The sequence below is a fragment of the Cololabis saira genome, chromosome 7 (assembly GCF_033807715.1).
Source record: "Cololabis saira isolate AMF1-May2022 chromosome 7, fColSai1.1, whole genome shotgun sequence".
NCBI lineage: Eukaryota > Metazoa > Chordata > Actinopteri > Beloniformes > Belonidae > Cololabis > Cololabis saira.
In genome coordinates this window covers 167,501-184,060 of record NC_084593.1, presented here as the reverse complement: position 1 = coordinate 184,060, position 16,560 = coordinate 167,501, and the positions used below count along the sequence as shown (strand labels likewise).

Below are 16,560 nucleotides of genomic sequence, written 5' to 3'. Positions count from 1 at the left end.
ACTGCAGATAAAACTAGTTTGTTGAGGAAAAGATATAACTCTATTTGTAGCCTGCAGAGGAAAAAAATTATCTCACGAGGAAAACAAAAATATCGCTCACGCCTCGGAGCCTCTTCAACATAATATAGCAGTCAAAAAAAAGAAAAGGAAATGTAAGAGTAATACAAAACCTGTACTGTATGTTGTACTATTATAGTATTTATTGAAACACATGGCAAGTCAAACATTTACCAAAGCAGCTGCCAAACACTCCTAAACAAGGTAGTAAGAAGTGGGTTGTGCAGCAGTAAATCCTTCTAAAGAGTGGCGCTCCACTCTTTAATAGGGATTTCATATGGATCCAAACCGTTAATAATCATTATTTTCTCCCTGGCTTCCTTGTTTAAGGTTCCCGGTAATTTCCAGTTGCTTTCCAGCATTTTAACATCTTTTTTTTGCGTTCCGTCTGTTCACTTGGTGCTACCACACTGCTGTTTGTTTACACTCATGAGGCTGCCAACATGGCGCCCAGTCCCAGAATGCACCTTGGCGACCCAGCCCCTATTAGCCGTGAGCTCCGGCCCCAACAGTCATGTGACAGGAAGTGTTTCATCTCATCGTGTTCATCAGACTAAAATGGATGTTTTTTGTAAATCCATCAGGATCATGTGACCTGAGAGATGATGTCATCACTTCCTCTTCTCTCCGTCGGTGTCGTATTATATTATATATTACTCTCCTGCTCTTTATCAATAAACACATTATCAATTTAAAATGTCTTTATTGTGTTTCTGAGAAACTTCCTGCAGTGAGACGTCGAGCTAACATCAAGCTAACAGAGGCTAACAGTAAACCTACGCTGCAGTAGCATGTTAGCAATGTTAGCATGTTAGCATGTCTTCCCCATGTTAGCTGGTTGTTGTTGAGCCGGGCCAGTCTCAGACCAGGTCCAGTTCTGGTCCTGGTCCTGGACCTGGACCTGGACCCGTCCTGGTCCTGGTCCAGGTCCTGGTCCTGGTCCTGGTCCTGGTCCTGGTCCTGGTCCAGGTCCAGGTCCAGGTCCAGTTCTGGTCCTGGACCAGGTCCAGGTCCTGGTCCTGGTCCTGGTCTTTGGTACCAGGTGGTTTAAGAAGCTGCTGCTTCTGCTGCTGTCATCTGATTGGCTGCCCCATAGCTCCTCCCACCGGCCCCGACCACGCCACCGCCACGCCCCCTTGATGACGCGGAATTAGGATTTTACAAAATAAAAGTTAATATTATTTTTTTAAATTTTTTAAACTTAAAATTTTAACTTCTTTTTTTTTTTGGGGGGGGGGGGGGGGGGGGGGGGTAGGGGGGGGTGACGACATCCACTGCCAATCCAGGAAGGCAGGGAACACACGGAGACAGACGTCAAGCACTGGAAATCTGCAACAAAAAACCACAAACAAAGCACGAAACCGGCACGGAGCCAACCAAAACACGAGCAGCAATCGACCTAAATCTTGAGATCTGATCGCAGTCTGAGCTAAGCTAACGCTACCGCTACCTAACCCCAAAAAACTACAGAGCAAGCATGCAGGTGAACAAGCCAGTGTGTATGTCTATGTGTGTGTGTGTGTATGTATATGATCATGTGTGTGTGTGTGTGTGTGTGTGTGTGTGTGTGTGTGTGTGTGTGTGTGTGTGTGTGTGTGTGTGTGTGTGTGTGTGTGTGTGTGTGTGTGTAATAAACCAAGCAAAGCTCCACCTGAAGTGTATCTATAGTGGGGGAGGGGGGGAGCAACCCCACAGAGGAGAAGAACCTGGAACCCAGGCCACCAGCAACCCCACAGAGAAGAACCTGGAACCCAGGCCACCAGCAACCCCACAGAGGAGAAGAACCTGGAACCCAGGCCACCAGCAACCCCACAGAGGAGAACCTGGAACCCAGGCCACCAGCAACCCCACAGAGGAGAAGAACCTGGAACCCAGGCCACCAGCAACCCCACAGAGGAGAACCTGGAACCCAGCACCAGCAACCCCACAGAGGAGAAGAACCTGGAACCCAGACCACCAGCAAACCCACAGAGGAGAACCTGGAACCCAGGCCACCAGCAACCCCACAGAGGAGGAGAACCTGGAACCCAGGCCACCAGCAACCCACAGAGGAGAACCTGGAACCCAGACCACCAGCAACCCCACAGAGGAGAAGAACCTGGAACCCAGGCCACCAGCAATCCCACAGAGGAGAAAGAACCTGGAACCCAGGCCACCAGCAACCCCACAGAGGAGAAGAACCTGGAACCCAGGCCACCAGCAACCCCACAGAGGAGAACCTGGAACCCAGGCCACCAGCAACCCCACAGAGGAGGAGAACCTGGAACCCAGGCCACCAGCAACCCCACAGAGGAGAACCTGGAACCCAGACCACCAGCAACCCACAGAGGAGAAGAACCTGGAACCCAGGCCACCAGCAATCCCACAGAGGAGAAGAACCTGGAACCCAGGCCACCAGCAACCCCACAGAGGAGAAGAACCTGGAACCCAGGCCACAGCAACCCCACAGAGGAGAACCTGGAACCCAGACCACCAGCAACCCCACAGAGGAAAAGAACCTGGAACCCAGACCACCAGCAACCCCACAGAGGAGAACCTGGAACCCAGACCACCAGCAACCCCCACAGAGGAGAACCTGGAACCCAGACCACCAGCAACCCCACAGAGGAGAACCTGGAACCCAGGCCACCAGGCAAACCCCACAGAGGAGAAGAACCTGGAACCCAGACCACCAGAAACCCCACAGAGGAGAAGAACCTGGAACCCAGACCACCAGCAACCCCACAGAGAAGAAGAACCTGGAACCCAGGCCACCAGCAACCCCACAGAGGAGAAGAACCTGGAACCCAGGCCACAGCAACCCCACAGAGGAGAAGAACCTGGAACCCAGGCCACCAGCAACCCACAGAGGAGAAGAACCTGGAACCCAGACCACCAGCAAACCCCACAGAGGAGAAGAACCTGGAACCCAGGCCACCAGCAACCCCACAGACGAGAAGAACCTGGAACCCAGGCCACCAGCAACCCCACAGAGAAGAACCTGGAACCCAGGCCACCGGCAACCCACAGAGGAGAAGAACCTGGAACCCAGGCCACCAGCAACCCCACAGAGAAGAACCTGGAACCCAGGCCACCAGCAACCCCACAGAGGAGAAGAACCTGGAACCCAGGCCACCAGCAACCCCACAGAGGAGAAGAACCTGGAACCCAGGCCACCGGCAACCCCACAGAGGAGAAGAACCTGGAACCCAGACCACCAGCAACCCCACAGAGGAGAACCTGGAACCCAGGCCACCAGCAACCCCACAGAGGGAGAAGAACCTGGAACCCAGACCACCAGCAACCCCACAGAGGAGAACCTGGAACCCAGGCCACCAGCAACCCCACAGAGGAGAACCTGGAACCCAGGCCACCAGCAACCCCACAGAGGAGAACCTGGAACCCAGACCACCAGCAACCCCACAGAGGAGGAACCTGGAACCCAGACCACCAGCAACCCCACAGAGGAGAACCTGGAACCCAGACCACCAGCAACCCCACAGAGAAGAACCTGGAACCCAGACCACCAGGCAACACCACAGAGGAGAAAAACCTGGAACCCAGGCCACCAGCAACCCCACAGAGGAGAACCTGGAACCCAGGCCACCAGCAACCCCACAGAGAAGAACCTGGAACCCAGGCCACCAGCAACCCCACAGGAGGCCCTCACCCTCCAGGCCAACGACCCCCACCCGGCGAGGGGCCAGCCTGCCCGGAGAGACAGAGCCGCCCCGGCCGCCGATGCGGGCAGGAGCACCCGCCCCCCACGAAAGTGGCCCTCCAAGACCAGAGGGCCGCCCCGCCGCGGAGGCAGCGGGGGGGACCGGAGACGGGCCCGAAGAGAGGGAACCCCCCAACAGGGCGATACTTCTTGTGTCACAGTTTTCTCTTGGTCGTGTTTGTTTTTCATCTGCTAAGATCCGAAAGTAAGAAGCCGAGTTTCAGGATTCACTCCCACCACACTGCAAAAACTCCAAATCTTAACCAGAATATTTTGTCTTATTTCTAGTTAAAATGTCTAATATTTTGTCAAAAAAATCTCATTCCACTTAAAACAAGACTCATCACTGGAAACAACAACGATTTTCACCTGTTTCAAGTAGATTTTCACTTGAAATAAGTAGAAAAATCTGCCAGTGGAACAAGATTTTTTTGCTTGTAATGAGAAGATAAATCTTGTTCCACTGGCAGATTTTCTACTTATTTCAAGTGAAAATTTACTTGAAACAGGTGAAATTTGTCAAATAAGTTATTTTTCTGGTAATGACTCTTGTTTTAAGTGTAATTAGATTTTTTGACAAAAAATTTGACATTTTAACTAGAAATAAGACAAATATTCCTGGTTAGATTTTGAGTTTTTCCAGTGCAGTCACGTTTTATCGGTTCAATTCCGTGACAGATATCGATTGGACAAAAGTTTGGTCGTACCACAAAGATTCTTTCTAACAAACAAAGTCATCTCTTTTAAATTGATACACAAATTCTACCCTGCAAAACAATATTTATCAACATTTAAGAATGATGTAGATGTTAATTGTTCTTTTTGCCACTTATTCTGCTCATGTGACTTCACTTCCACAAGTATAATATATATATAATACATATATTATAAATATATAATATTGCTGGTTCCGTCTTTTCTGATTTTCATCTTTATTATAAGATATTATTTCTGGTTTTCAGTCATTTTAATCACAAAGATAGTGACGCTTTCTTTCTTTTTAATAAATCTGTCTTTATTTTTACCAAACTTTCACTTAAGTGCAAATTCCTCCACAGAATTCCTGTGTAAACGACAGTAAAGTCTTTACCGCCCCCTGGTGGTCAGACTTCACCGGTGCGCTTTAGCGGGGAATGGTTAAAGTTAAATAAGTTTCAATCTGACAACGGGTCTTCATTAAAATGGAACTTATTTGATGTGTTTTCTTCTTTTGACGTTAATTTGGGTTGTTGTTGTTGCATCGATCCCTCGGTGGAACCAGGTATTTAATTATTATTTTAAATCTTTGGCATGTTCTGTTTAGTTTGTTAAATGAAGCTGCTTGTGCTATTTTAATAATAATAAATTCAGAATTGTGGTCACTGACTGCGGATCTGTTTTATATTTCCTATGTAAATGTGTTTATGGATGGAATCCTGGTTTTAGTTTGTGATGTTTGATTGTGGAATATGTTTGTAGATTTACATTAATCCTCCCTTTTTTTCTTTTTTCTGTGTTTTCCCGTCAGTTTTCACGGTTTCCGTTAAGAAATAAACTTTGAGCTCCGTTGAATCTCCAAGTTTTCCGCTCCAGCCTGAACTCTTTATCTCAAAACAGAACCTGATCCATATCTGATCAATATCTGATCAATATCTGAGGAAAATCTGCTCATGGAAAAACTCTTTATCCTCAAAACAGAACCTGATCAATATCTGATCAATATCTGATCAATATCTGAGGAAGATCTGCTCATGGAAAGCCAGTCGGCTCCTGTAAATAAATCACTGAATCTGTTAAACATGAAACTCTCGCACATTATGCTGTTTTTATTTTTATTAATTTATCTTTTAATTTACATTCAACTGTCTTGTCTTCTTCTCACCGTGCACTCGTTTATTATAATATATATATATATATATATATATATATATATATATATATATATATATATATATATATATATATATATATATATATATATATATATATATATATATATATATTATATACATACTTGTCTCTCTTAATCAACGTTTCGGCCATAGAGTTTTTTCAAGGCATAAACTTTAAGATTTAAAAAAAAAATAGTTTAATTTTACAGGAAAAAATGTATGGAACTTTATAAAGATCCGGAGTCCAGAACCAGAACCAGAACCAGAAACGGGTTCTGGTTCTGGTTCTGGTTCTGAAGTGTTTGGACCTGATCCCCTGCAGAAAACTCCAGGTTCTCCTGCCGGTTCTGGTTCTGGTTCTGGTTCTGATCTGTTCTCCAGCTGGTTCTGGTTCTGGTTCTGGTTCTGATCTGTTCTCCAGCTGGTTCTGGCTCCTCCCCCTCTACCGAACCCCCCGAACCCCCGGCCCGCGGAGAGAAGAGGAGAAGAGAAGGAGAGAAGGAGAGAAGGGAGAGAAGGAGAGAAGGAGGAAGAGGAAGAGTTCTGCTGAGATCATGAAGAGCGTCCCGGTCCCGCTGGTCCGCTGGTCCCGCTGGTCCCCGCTGGTCCCGCTGGTCCCGGTCCCGGTTCTGAGGGGCCCGCTGGTCCTGCTGGTCCTGATCCTGGTCTCGGTCCTGGACCTGGACCCGGTCCAGGCCGGTCCCCCTACCAGGCCGTCCTGCAGCACAGCCGGATCCGAGGCCGCCAGCAGGGGTGAGTGGACGGAACCGAGCCGAGCAGAACCGAGCCGAGCAGAACCGAGCCGAGCAGAACCGAGCCGAGCCGCGACCCGGGACTGATCGATCAGAACCGAACCTGATCGATCAGAACGGAACCGATCAGATCAGAGTTCGGGAGTTCGGTCTCTGCTGGACCCGAACTCCCGGTTCTGGTCTGAAGTTCTGAAGCCGCAGATTTAAATCAATGAATCAATGAAACTCTGATCAGAGACATCGATCATTGATCAGAAACATCGATGTTTTTAAAGTGGAAACTTCAGTTTATGGAACTTTTTAAATCAGAATGAACCGGTTTAAGGTCCGTTTTTAGTCAGAAACAGAAACTCGTTCCACCAGATCTAGAATGATCAATAACGGTCCGATGTTTTAAACTCCAGATAATTTACATTTAAATTTGAAGTGATCTGTTTTTTATTGGATCTGTTTTTATCGCGGTTGCTTTAATTCATGTATAAAAACGCACTGATGCTGTAACACCTTCATTTTCCTGCAAAGGATTCATAAAGGTAAAGTATCTTATCTATTTTATCTTAAGGTGGAACCAGTAAAATAGCAGTTTTATTTGGCAGACAATTTAATGTGAACTTTTAAGGTGGAATTAAGTGGTGGGATCGTTTAGTTAAGGTGAATCATTTACTTTTATATGTAAATTTAAGGTGATATCAGTCAGTTTTAACGTAACCGTCAGATTAAGTTGAGTTAACAGTTCAAGAGGAATAAATATGAACATTAAGGAGGATTCAGTCAGATTAAGTTGAGTTAACAGTTCAAGAGGGATAAATATGAACATTTAAGGAGGATTCAGTCAGATTAAGTTGTTAACAGTTCAAGAGGGATAAATATGAACATTTAGGGAGGATTCAGTCAGATTAAGATGATTAAACGTGGATTCCTGCAGAAACACGAGCCTGACCGGCCATTTCTGGTTCCCTGAAAATAAAAGGAATAATAATAAATTAATCAGGTTTATTTGGTCAGGTCAGGTCAAACCGGGAATTTGACTCGGTTATTTTCACACAATGTACAGCAAATAAGTAATAGGCAAATGACAGCTCTTATTAACATATATAAACATTTTAAAAAGTGAAAGGTGCAGCAGAATGAGGGAGATGTGGTTATGAAAGGTGCACGTTACAGGAAATGATTGTTATTATTATTATTATTATTATTATTATTATTATTATTATTATTATTATTATTATTATTATTATTATTATTATTATTTATTATTATTATTATTATTATTATTATTATTATTATTATTATTATTGTTACTATTATTATTATTATTATTATTATTATTATTATTATTATTATTATTATTATTATTATTATTGTTGTTGTTATTATTATTATTATTATTGTTATTATTATTATTATTATTATTATTATTTTTATTATCATTATTATTATTATTATCATCCGTATTATTATTATTATTATTATTATTATTATTATTATTATTATTATTATTATTATTATTATTATTGTTACTATTATTATTATTATTATTATTATTATTATTATTATTATTATTATTATTATTGTTACTATTATTATTATTATTATTATTATTATTATTATTATTATTATTATTATTATTGTTATTATTATTATTATTATTATTATTATTATTATTATTATTATTATTATTATTATTATTATTATTATTATTATTATTATTATTAGTGTTACTATTATTATTATTATTATTGTTACTATTATTATTATTATTATTATTATTATTATTATTATTATTATTATTACAAATTATTATTATTATTTTCTTTATTATCATTATTATTATTATTATTATTATTATTATTATTATTATTATTATTATTATTATTATTATTATTATTATTATTATTATCAGTATTATTATTATTATTATTATTATTATTATTATTATTGTTATTGTTATTATCAGTATTATTATTATTATTATTATTATTATTATTATTATTATTATTATTATTATTATTATTATTATTATTATTAATTATCAGTATTATTATTATTATTATTATTATTATTATTATTATTATTATTATTATTATTATTATTATTATTATCAGTATTATTATTATTATTATTATTATTATTATTATTATTATTATTATTATTATTATTATTATTATTATTATTATTATTATTATTATTATTATTATTATTATTATTATTGTGGTTCCTGAGTCTAACACCCTGTTCCCTCCCCCTCTCTCTGGCTCCTGCCCCTGACCTCTCCATGACCTCTGACCCCCCCCCCCCCCCCCTCCGTGACCTCTGACCTCCTTCAGACCCAACGTGTGTGCGATGCAGCAGATTCGAGGCTCCGACAAGAAATACTTCACCAACTGCAAGCAGTGGTACCACCGGAAGATCTGCGGGAAACCCACGTGAGTACAACCAGAACCAGGACCTGGACCTGGTCCAGGTCCAGGTCCAGGTCCAGGTCCAGGACCAGGACCAGAACCAGGACCAGGACCTGGTCCAGGACCAGGACCAGGGTCTGGTCTAGAACCAGAACTAGAACTAGAACTAGAGCAGTGGTACCACCGGAAGATCTGCGGGAAACCCACGTGAGTAGAACCAGAACCAGGACCAGGACCAGAACCAGGACCAGAACCTGGTCCAGGACCTGGTCCAGGGTCTGGTCCAGGACCAGGACCAGAACCAGAACCAGAACCCGTCTGTAGAAACTGGGGATTTCAACGTTTTACGCTTCAACAGAATCGTCAGCCAATCAGAGTCTGAACAATTAGCTCGTAGCATTAGCTCGTACAGCTACAGTTGCATCCGGAAAGTTTTCACAGCGCTTCACTTCTTCCACATGTTGCTATTTTACAGCCTTATTCTTAATTTCATTCAATTCATTTTTTTCCTAAAAATTCTACACACAGCAGCAGCAGCAGACAGCAGACATCCACATAGGCAGGTGGAAGCAGCAGCGGGATGACCAGAGGGCGGGTGGGAACACAGGCCAGCACGCAGCTCCCGAGGCTCCAGCCTGCAAACATGCGCAAAACAGAAAAAAGGGGCCGGCACAAGAAACTACAGGAACGATGGACAAAAATGATAGCTATGAGATATTTATAATAAATAAAAATGGTAATGGAGAAGAGAGGCAGGGAAGAGGAGAGGAGAAGAAGGGTGAGAGGCACCGCCCAGCGGATCATGTCCCCCCTGCAGCATAGGCCTATAGCAGCATATCTACCACCAAGCTATATTTGAGACTAACTATTATAGTCTTGTTCTATAGCTGCAACTATGACTACTGACTCTAACACACTAGAGTTTACACTACCTAGAGATTTACCAACACCAGCTAGAGGTTTACTAAACACTAACTATAGGCTTTACTAAACAGAAAGGTTTTAAGTTTAGTTTTAAAGGTGGAGGTGGTGTCAGCCTCCTTAACCCAGATTGGAAGTTGGTTCCATAGTAATGGTGCCTGATAGCATGCGTTTTTTCGTACGTTTTTTTCGTACGTTTTGTCGTACGTTTTTCCGTACGTTTTTTCGTAAGTTTTTTCGTACGTTTTTTTCGTACGATTTTTCGTACGTTTTTTTCGTGCGTTTTTTTTCGTAGGTTTTTTTCTCGGTATGTTTTTTTGTAAGTTTTTTCGTATTTTTTTTATCGTACGTTTTTTCGAAACGTTTTTTTCGCACGTTTTTTCTAACGTTTTTTTTCGTACGTTTTTTCGTACGTTTTTTCGTGTTTTTTCGTGCGTTTTTTTCGTACATTTTTTCGTACGTTTTTTCGTATGTTTTTTCGTGCGTTTTTCCGTACGTTTTTTCGTATGATTTTTCGTGCGTTTTTTCGTACGTTTTTTCGTACGTTTTTTCGTGCGTTTTTTTTCGTACGTTTTTTCGTACGTTTTTTCGTACATTTTTTCGTACGTTTTTTCGTACGTTTTGGATCATGTCGGTGCCCCCTGCAGCATAAGCCTATAGCAGCATATCTACCACCAAGCTATATTTGAGACTAACTATTATAGTCTTGTTCTATAGCTGCAACTATGACTACTGACTCTAACACACTAGAGTTTACACTACCTAGAGATTTACCAACACCAGCTAGAGGTTTACTAAACACTAACTATAGGCTTTACTAAACAGAAAGGTTTTAAGTTTAGTTTTAAAGGTGGAGGTGGTGTCAGCCTCCTTAACCCAGATTGGAAGTTGGTTCCATAGTAATGGTGCCTGATAGCAGAACGCCCGCCCTCCAAATCTACATTTAGATACTCTAGGAACTACGAGTAAACCTGCACCCTGAGAACGGAGAGCTCTGCCAGGAACATAAGGCACTGTCAGGTCTTGTAAATACTGCAGAGCTAAGCCGTTTTTGGGCTTTATATCATTATATCTGATCAGTGGAAACAGCATGAGCTTTATGGCCAAGGCTGTGAATACTTACCGTGAATACTTACTGTGAATGCTTACTGTGAATATTTACTGTGAATACTTACTGTGAATACTTACCGTGAATACTTACTGTGAATACATACAATTTCAATTCAATTCAATTCAATTTTATTTATATAACGTCTAATACAACAGATGTTGTCTCTAGACGCTTTCCAGAGATCCAGAACATGAACATAAACATAAACATAAACATAAACCCCCGAGCAGTTATTACATAAACAATGGCAGGTAAAAACTCCCCTAGTGGGAGAAAAACCTTAAGCCAAACAGTGGCAAGAAAAACTCCCCTTTAGGAGGAAGAAACCTTGAGCAGGACCGTGAATACTTACTGTGAATACTTACCGTGAATACTTACTGTGAATACTTACCGTGAATACGTACTGTGAATACTTACCGTGAATACTTACCGTGAATACTTACCGTGAATACTTACCGTGAATACTTACCGTGAATACTTACTGTGAATACTTACCGTGAATACTTACCGTGAATACTTACCGTGAATACGTACCGTGAATACTTACCGTGAATACTTACCGTGAATACTTACCGTGAATAATTACCGTGAATACTTACCGTGAATACGTACCGTGAATACTTACCGTGAATACTTACCGTGAATACTTACCGTGAATACTTACTGTGAATACTTACCGTGAATACTTACCGTGAATACTTACCGTGAATACGTACCGTGAATACGTACCGTGAATACTTACCGTGAATACTTACCGTGAATACTTACCGTGAATACTTACCGTGAATACTTACCGTGAATACTTACTGTGAATACTTACCGTGAATACTTACCGTGAATACTTACCGTGAATACTTACCGTGAATACTTACTGTGAATACTTACTGTGAATACTTACGGTACCAGGAGGAACTGGACATGTTGGAAATAGTTGTTGTTTTGTTGTGAACACGTTTCCATGGAAACCGCCTCCTCAGCAGTTGGACGTCCTCTCGTCTTCCTTCTCCTTTCCCATCTCTCCGTCTGTTCCTCTCCTTCTCTTCTCCATCTCTCCGTCTGTTCCTTCTCTTTCCATCTCTCCGTCTGTTCCTTCTCTTTCCATCTCTCCGTCTGTTCCTTCTCTTCTCCATCTCTCCGTCTGTTCCTTCTCTTCTCCATCTCTCCGTCTGTTCCTCTCCTTCTCTTTCCATCTCTCCGTCTGTTCCTCTCTTTCCATCTCTCCGTCTGTTCCTCTCTTTCCATCTCTCCGTCTGTTCCTCTCTTTCCATCTCTCCGTCTGTTCCTTCTCTTCTCCATCTCTCCGTCTGTTCCTTCTCTTCTCCATCTCTCCGTCTGTTCCTCTCCTTCTCCTTCCATCTCTCCGTCTGTTCCTCTCCTTCTCTTCTCCATCTCTCCGTCTGTTCCTTCACTTCTCCATCTCTCCGTCTGTTCCTCTCCTTTTAAAGAGCTTTACATCAACATTAAAAGCAGCAAGACACAATAAAACAGTAAATAACAAATAAAAGGAAATAAAATGATAAGAAAAGAGGTAAAATAATAGAAAGTGAGGGCGGTAGATCCAGCAGGTTCATCTCATTCTTACAACGGCAAGAATTACGTTTGTAAACGGTCAAAACTACAAATACCGGGTCAAATACAGGATTACAAATTAATCTGTAACTAATACAGGATTACAAAGTAATCTGTAACTAATACAGGATTACAAAGTAATCTGTAACTATGGCCGCGTTCAGACTGCAGGCAAATCTGATTCATATCTGATTCATATCTGATTCAAATCTGATTCATATCTGATTCATATCTGATTCAGATCTGATTCATATCTGATTCAGATCTGATTCAGATATGATTCAAATCTGATTCATATCTGATTCATATCTGATTCATATCTGATTCATATCTGATTCAAATCTGATTCATATCTGATTCAGATCTGATTCAAATCTGATTCAAATCTGATTCCTTCTCATATCCGATTTTCAGGGCTGACTGTCCACACTGTTTTTAGCAAGTGTCCATATCGGATCTGGCTGTTCAGACTGGGCCACATCGTTGACTGATCTGACGGGTTGCCGTAGCAACGACGTCGGAGCGGAGGCGTCACCCAGCGCGTGTATTGTGTGAAGTCATGTAATTGCGACAACAAAAACAATAACAATATGGAGCCAGCTCACATGCTGTTCCATACCTGTAAAGCTGGGCATACACTGAGACTGCCCCATCTCACTCTAATCCTCCCGTCAGACCTCTGTTACTGGAACTCCAGGCTGGTTTTGGGGCAGGGGTGGGATGTGTCCACCCAAACGTGCGTCCTGCCCACCCGATCAAAGGTTATGGGGATCCTTTATTTTTTTATAATTTTATTTTTTTATATATATGAAAAAATCCCAAAATATCTGTACCGTTTCTGATTGGGTCGGCACTGCGCATCATTTTTAGACATAACAATGAACGCATCCCGCAAAAGTTGTGTCTCGGCGGAGGAACCGACGTCCCAGAGAAAGGTGTTGAGAACAAAACCAGCAGCAAACTAACAAACCAACCAACAAAGATCAGAGTTAACAAAACCAACCAGCAATGAACAACAAATGAGCTGACGGGCTGCAGGTTCAGGCTCTCAGCGCGACTGAAGGCTGATTTATGGTTCCGCGTTACACCAACGCAGACCTACGGCGTAGGGTACGCGGCGACCCGCACCGTACGTGGAAATGCAGTCTTTTTTTCTGCTATTAAAACATGATTTGTAATATGAATTTGCAACACTTAAACTACAAATAATAGTTTTTGACGTGACATCAGAGATTGTACATGCTCTCTGTGAAAGGATGGACAACTGGAAATGGGCGGGTGGTTTGGAGCGTCTGGGACAGTCATATCCCATCTATTGGTACGGTGAATGAAACCAGTGTGTGAGGACGGGGGGAGGACAGATGTGTCTTTGTTTCAGCATCTGGAGGTTTCTGCCTCGGGGGTCAGAGGTCACCGGAGGAATGACTGAGCTCAGATCCAGCAGCTCGTGAGAGCCTGACCCGAGTCGCCCCAGGTTGACCTCTGACCTCTAGAACCTGCAGCAGCAGACGAAGCTCCTGCAGCGATTATAATATATATATTATAATATAAAACAGTTCTGTCCTAGCAGGCAGCTAGCCTATGCAGCTAGCCTTAGCAGCTAGCCTTAGCCTGGTCGCTAACCAGCTAACTAGAGCCAGACAACTTAAAGTAACTTTAAAACTGAAAATAATTGTTATTTAATTGACTCTAATGTAGTAACGACTTTGGAACATGACAGGAAGTATTTTATTTGGTCGATCAGTTTCCATTGATAAATACTTAGCATTTCATTTCCTTTTGTAGGAAAGAAATAATAAAATAAGAAGTAAGGAATAAACCGACCAGAAGCCTGAGCTTGGTGTACCTTCCCTTTTTAACTAAAGGAAACCAAAGACTGATCTTTACATGTTTTGGTATATAAATATTATTACAACAACAAAGTATATATATATAGTTTTGTATCTCACTAATGTTCTGTATCTTCTATTATATTGGATTTATACATAGTTTTCAATTTATTTATTGAACTACAGTTTTTTAATTCATTATTTAGGCTGTTCCATATTTTATGTTACTCCTGTAACCGATATCAATCTTTCTTTAGTATTGATCCTAGTTTCAGTTCTATTATATGAATCTTTCTTTAGTATTGATCCTAGTTTCAGTTCTATTATATGAATCTTTCTTTAGTATTGATCCTAGTTTCAGTTCTATTATATCAATCTTTCTTTAGTATTGATCCTAGTTTTGGTTCTATTATATCAATCTTTCTTTAGTATTGATCCTAGTTTCAGTTCTATTATATGAATCTTTCTTTAGTATTGATCCTAGTTTTGGTTCTCTTATATGAATCTTTCTTTAGTATTGATCCTAGTTTTGGTTCTATTATATGAATCTTTCTTTAGTATTGATCCTAGTTTTGGTTCTATTATATGAATCTTTCTTTAGTATTGATCCTAGTTTTGGTTCTATTATATGAATCTTTCTTTAGTATTGATCCTAGTTTTGGTTGTCTTATATCTGGCAGTGCCGGAACGAGTGGAACGTTGTTGTTGAATTCAATTCTATTTTATTTCTATAGCGTCTATTCCAACATAGTTGTCTCCAGGATCTTTCCAGAACCAGAACATGAACATAAACATAAACATAAACATAAACATAAACATAAACATAAACATAAACATAAACATAAACATAAACATAAACATAAACATAAACATGAACCCCCGAACAATTATTACATAAACAATGACAGGAGACCTGACCGGGCCGTTACCCTGACCGTTACCCTGACCGGGCCGTTACCCTGACCGTCACCCTGACCAGGCCGTTACCCTGACCGTCACCCTGACCGGGCCGTTACCCTGACCGTTACCCTGACCGTCACCCTGACCGGGCCGTCACCCTGACCGTTACCCTGACCGGGCCGTCACCCTGACCGGGCCGTTACCCTGACCGGGCCGTCACCCTGACCGGGCCGTTACCCTGACCGGGCCGTCACCCTGACCGGGCAGTTACCCTGACCGGGCCGTCACCCTGACCGGGCCGTTACCCTGACCGGGCCGTCACCCTGACCGGGCCGTTACCCTGACCGGGCCGTCACCCTGACCGGGCCGTTACCCTGACCGGGCCGTCACCCTGACCGGGCCGTCACCCTGACCGGGCCGTCACCCTGACCGGGCCGTTACCCTGACCGGGCCGTCACCCTGACCGGGCCGTTACCCTGACCGTTACCCTGACCGTCACCCTGACCGGGCCGTTACCCTGACCGGGCCGTCACCCTGACCGGGCCGTTACCCTGACCGGGCCGTTACCCTGACCGGGCCGTCACCCTGACCGGGCCGTTACCCTGACCGGGCCGTCACCCTGACCGGGCCGTCACCCTGACCGGGCCGTCACCCTGACCGGGCCGTTACCCTGACCGGGCTGTTACCCTGACCGGGCCGTCACCCTGACCGGGCCGTTACCCTGACCGGGCCATTATCCTGACCGGGCCGTCACCCTGACCGGTCCGTCACCCTGACCGGGCCGTTACCCTGACCCTCTCACTCCCACGCTGCAGGATCCGGTGTTGTGCATTCAGAGATGCTCTTCTCCACCGGCAGAGGATGCTGCACCATGTACAAAAGAGAAGAAAAGAGAAGAGAAGGGGCGAAGCACAAGAAACTACAGGAGCGACTCTGACACACTAGAGTTTACACTACCTAGAGATTTACCAACACCAGCTAGAGGTTTACTAAACACTAACTATAGGCTTTACTAAACAGAAAGGTTTTAAGTTTAGTTTTAAAGGTGGAGGTGGTGTCAGCCTCCTTAACCCAGATTGGAAGTTGGTTCCATAGTAATGGTGCCTGATAGCAGAACGCCCGCCCTCCAAATCTACATTTAGATACTCTAGGAACTACGAGTAAACCTGCACTCTGAGAGCGGAGAGCTCTGCCAGGAACATAAGGCACTATCAGGTCTTGTAGATACTGCGGAGCTAAGCCGTTTTGGGCTTTATATGCAAGTAATAAGATTTTAAATTGGATTCTGAATTTTACGGGTAACCAATGGAGCGAACATTGAAGAGTCTTGAGACCAGATTGACACCAGAAATCTTCGACTTTTTTCTCAAAATTGTTTTTCAACATTAATCTCAAAATTTGGACCTGTTTGAACCGGTTTGGACCTCGGCAGCAGCCGTACCCTTAGC

General features: G+C 42.6%; 1 protein-coding gene across 1 annotated transcript in view; it reads left to right on the top strand.

Moving 5' to 3' along the window:
* Positions 1-6,205: 6,205 nt before the first annotated feature.
* Positions 6,206-16,560, top strand: part of tgfbi (transforming growth factor, beta-induced) — a gene marked incomplete at its 5' end in the record, with an annotated part of 82,055 nt that continues 71,700 nt past the window's right edge. The window contains 2 exons of the mRNA XM_061726467.1: positions 6,206-6,381; positions 8,708-8,806. Coding sequence (XP_061582451.1) covers positions 6,206-6,381; positions 8,708-8,806 — 275 coding nt within the window. The remainder of the gene's footprint in view (positions 6,382-8,707; positions 8,807-16,560) is intronic.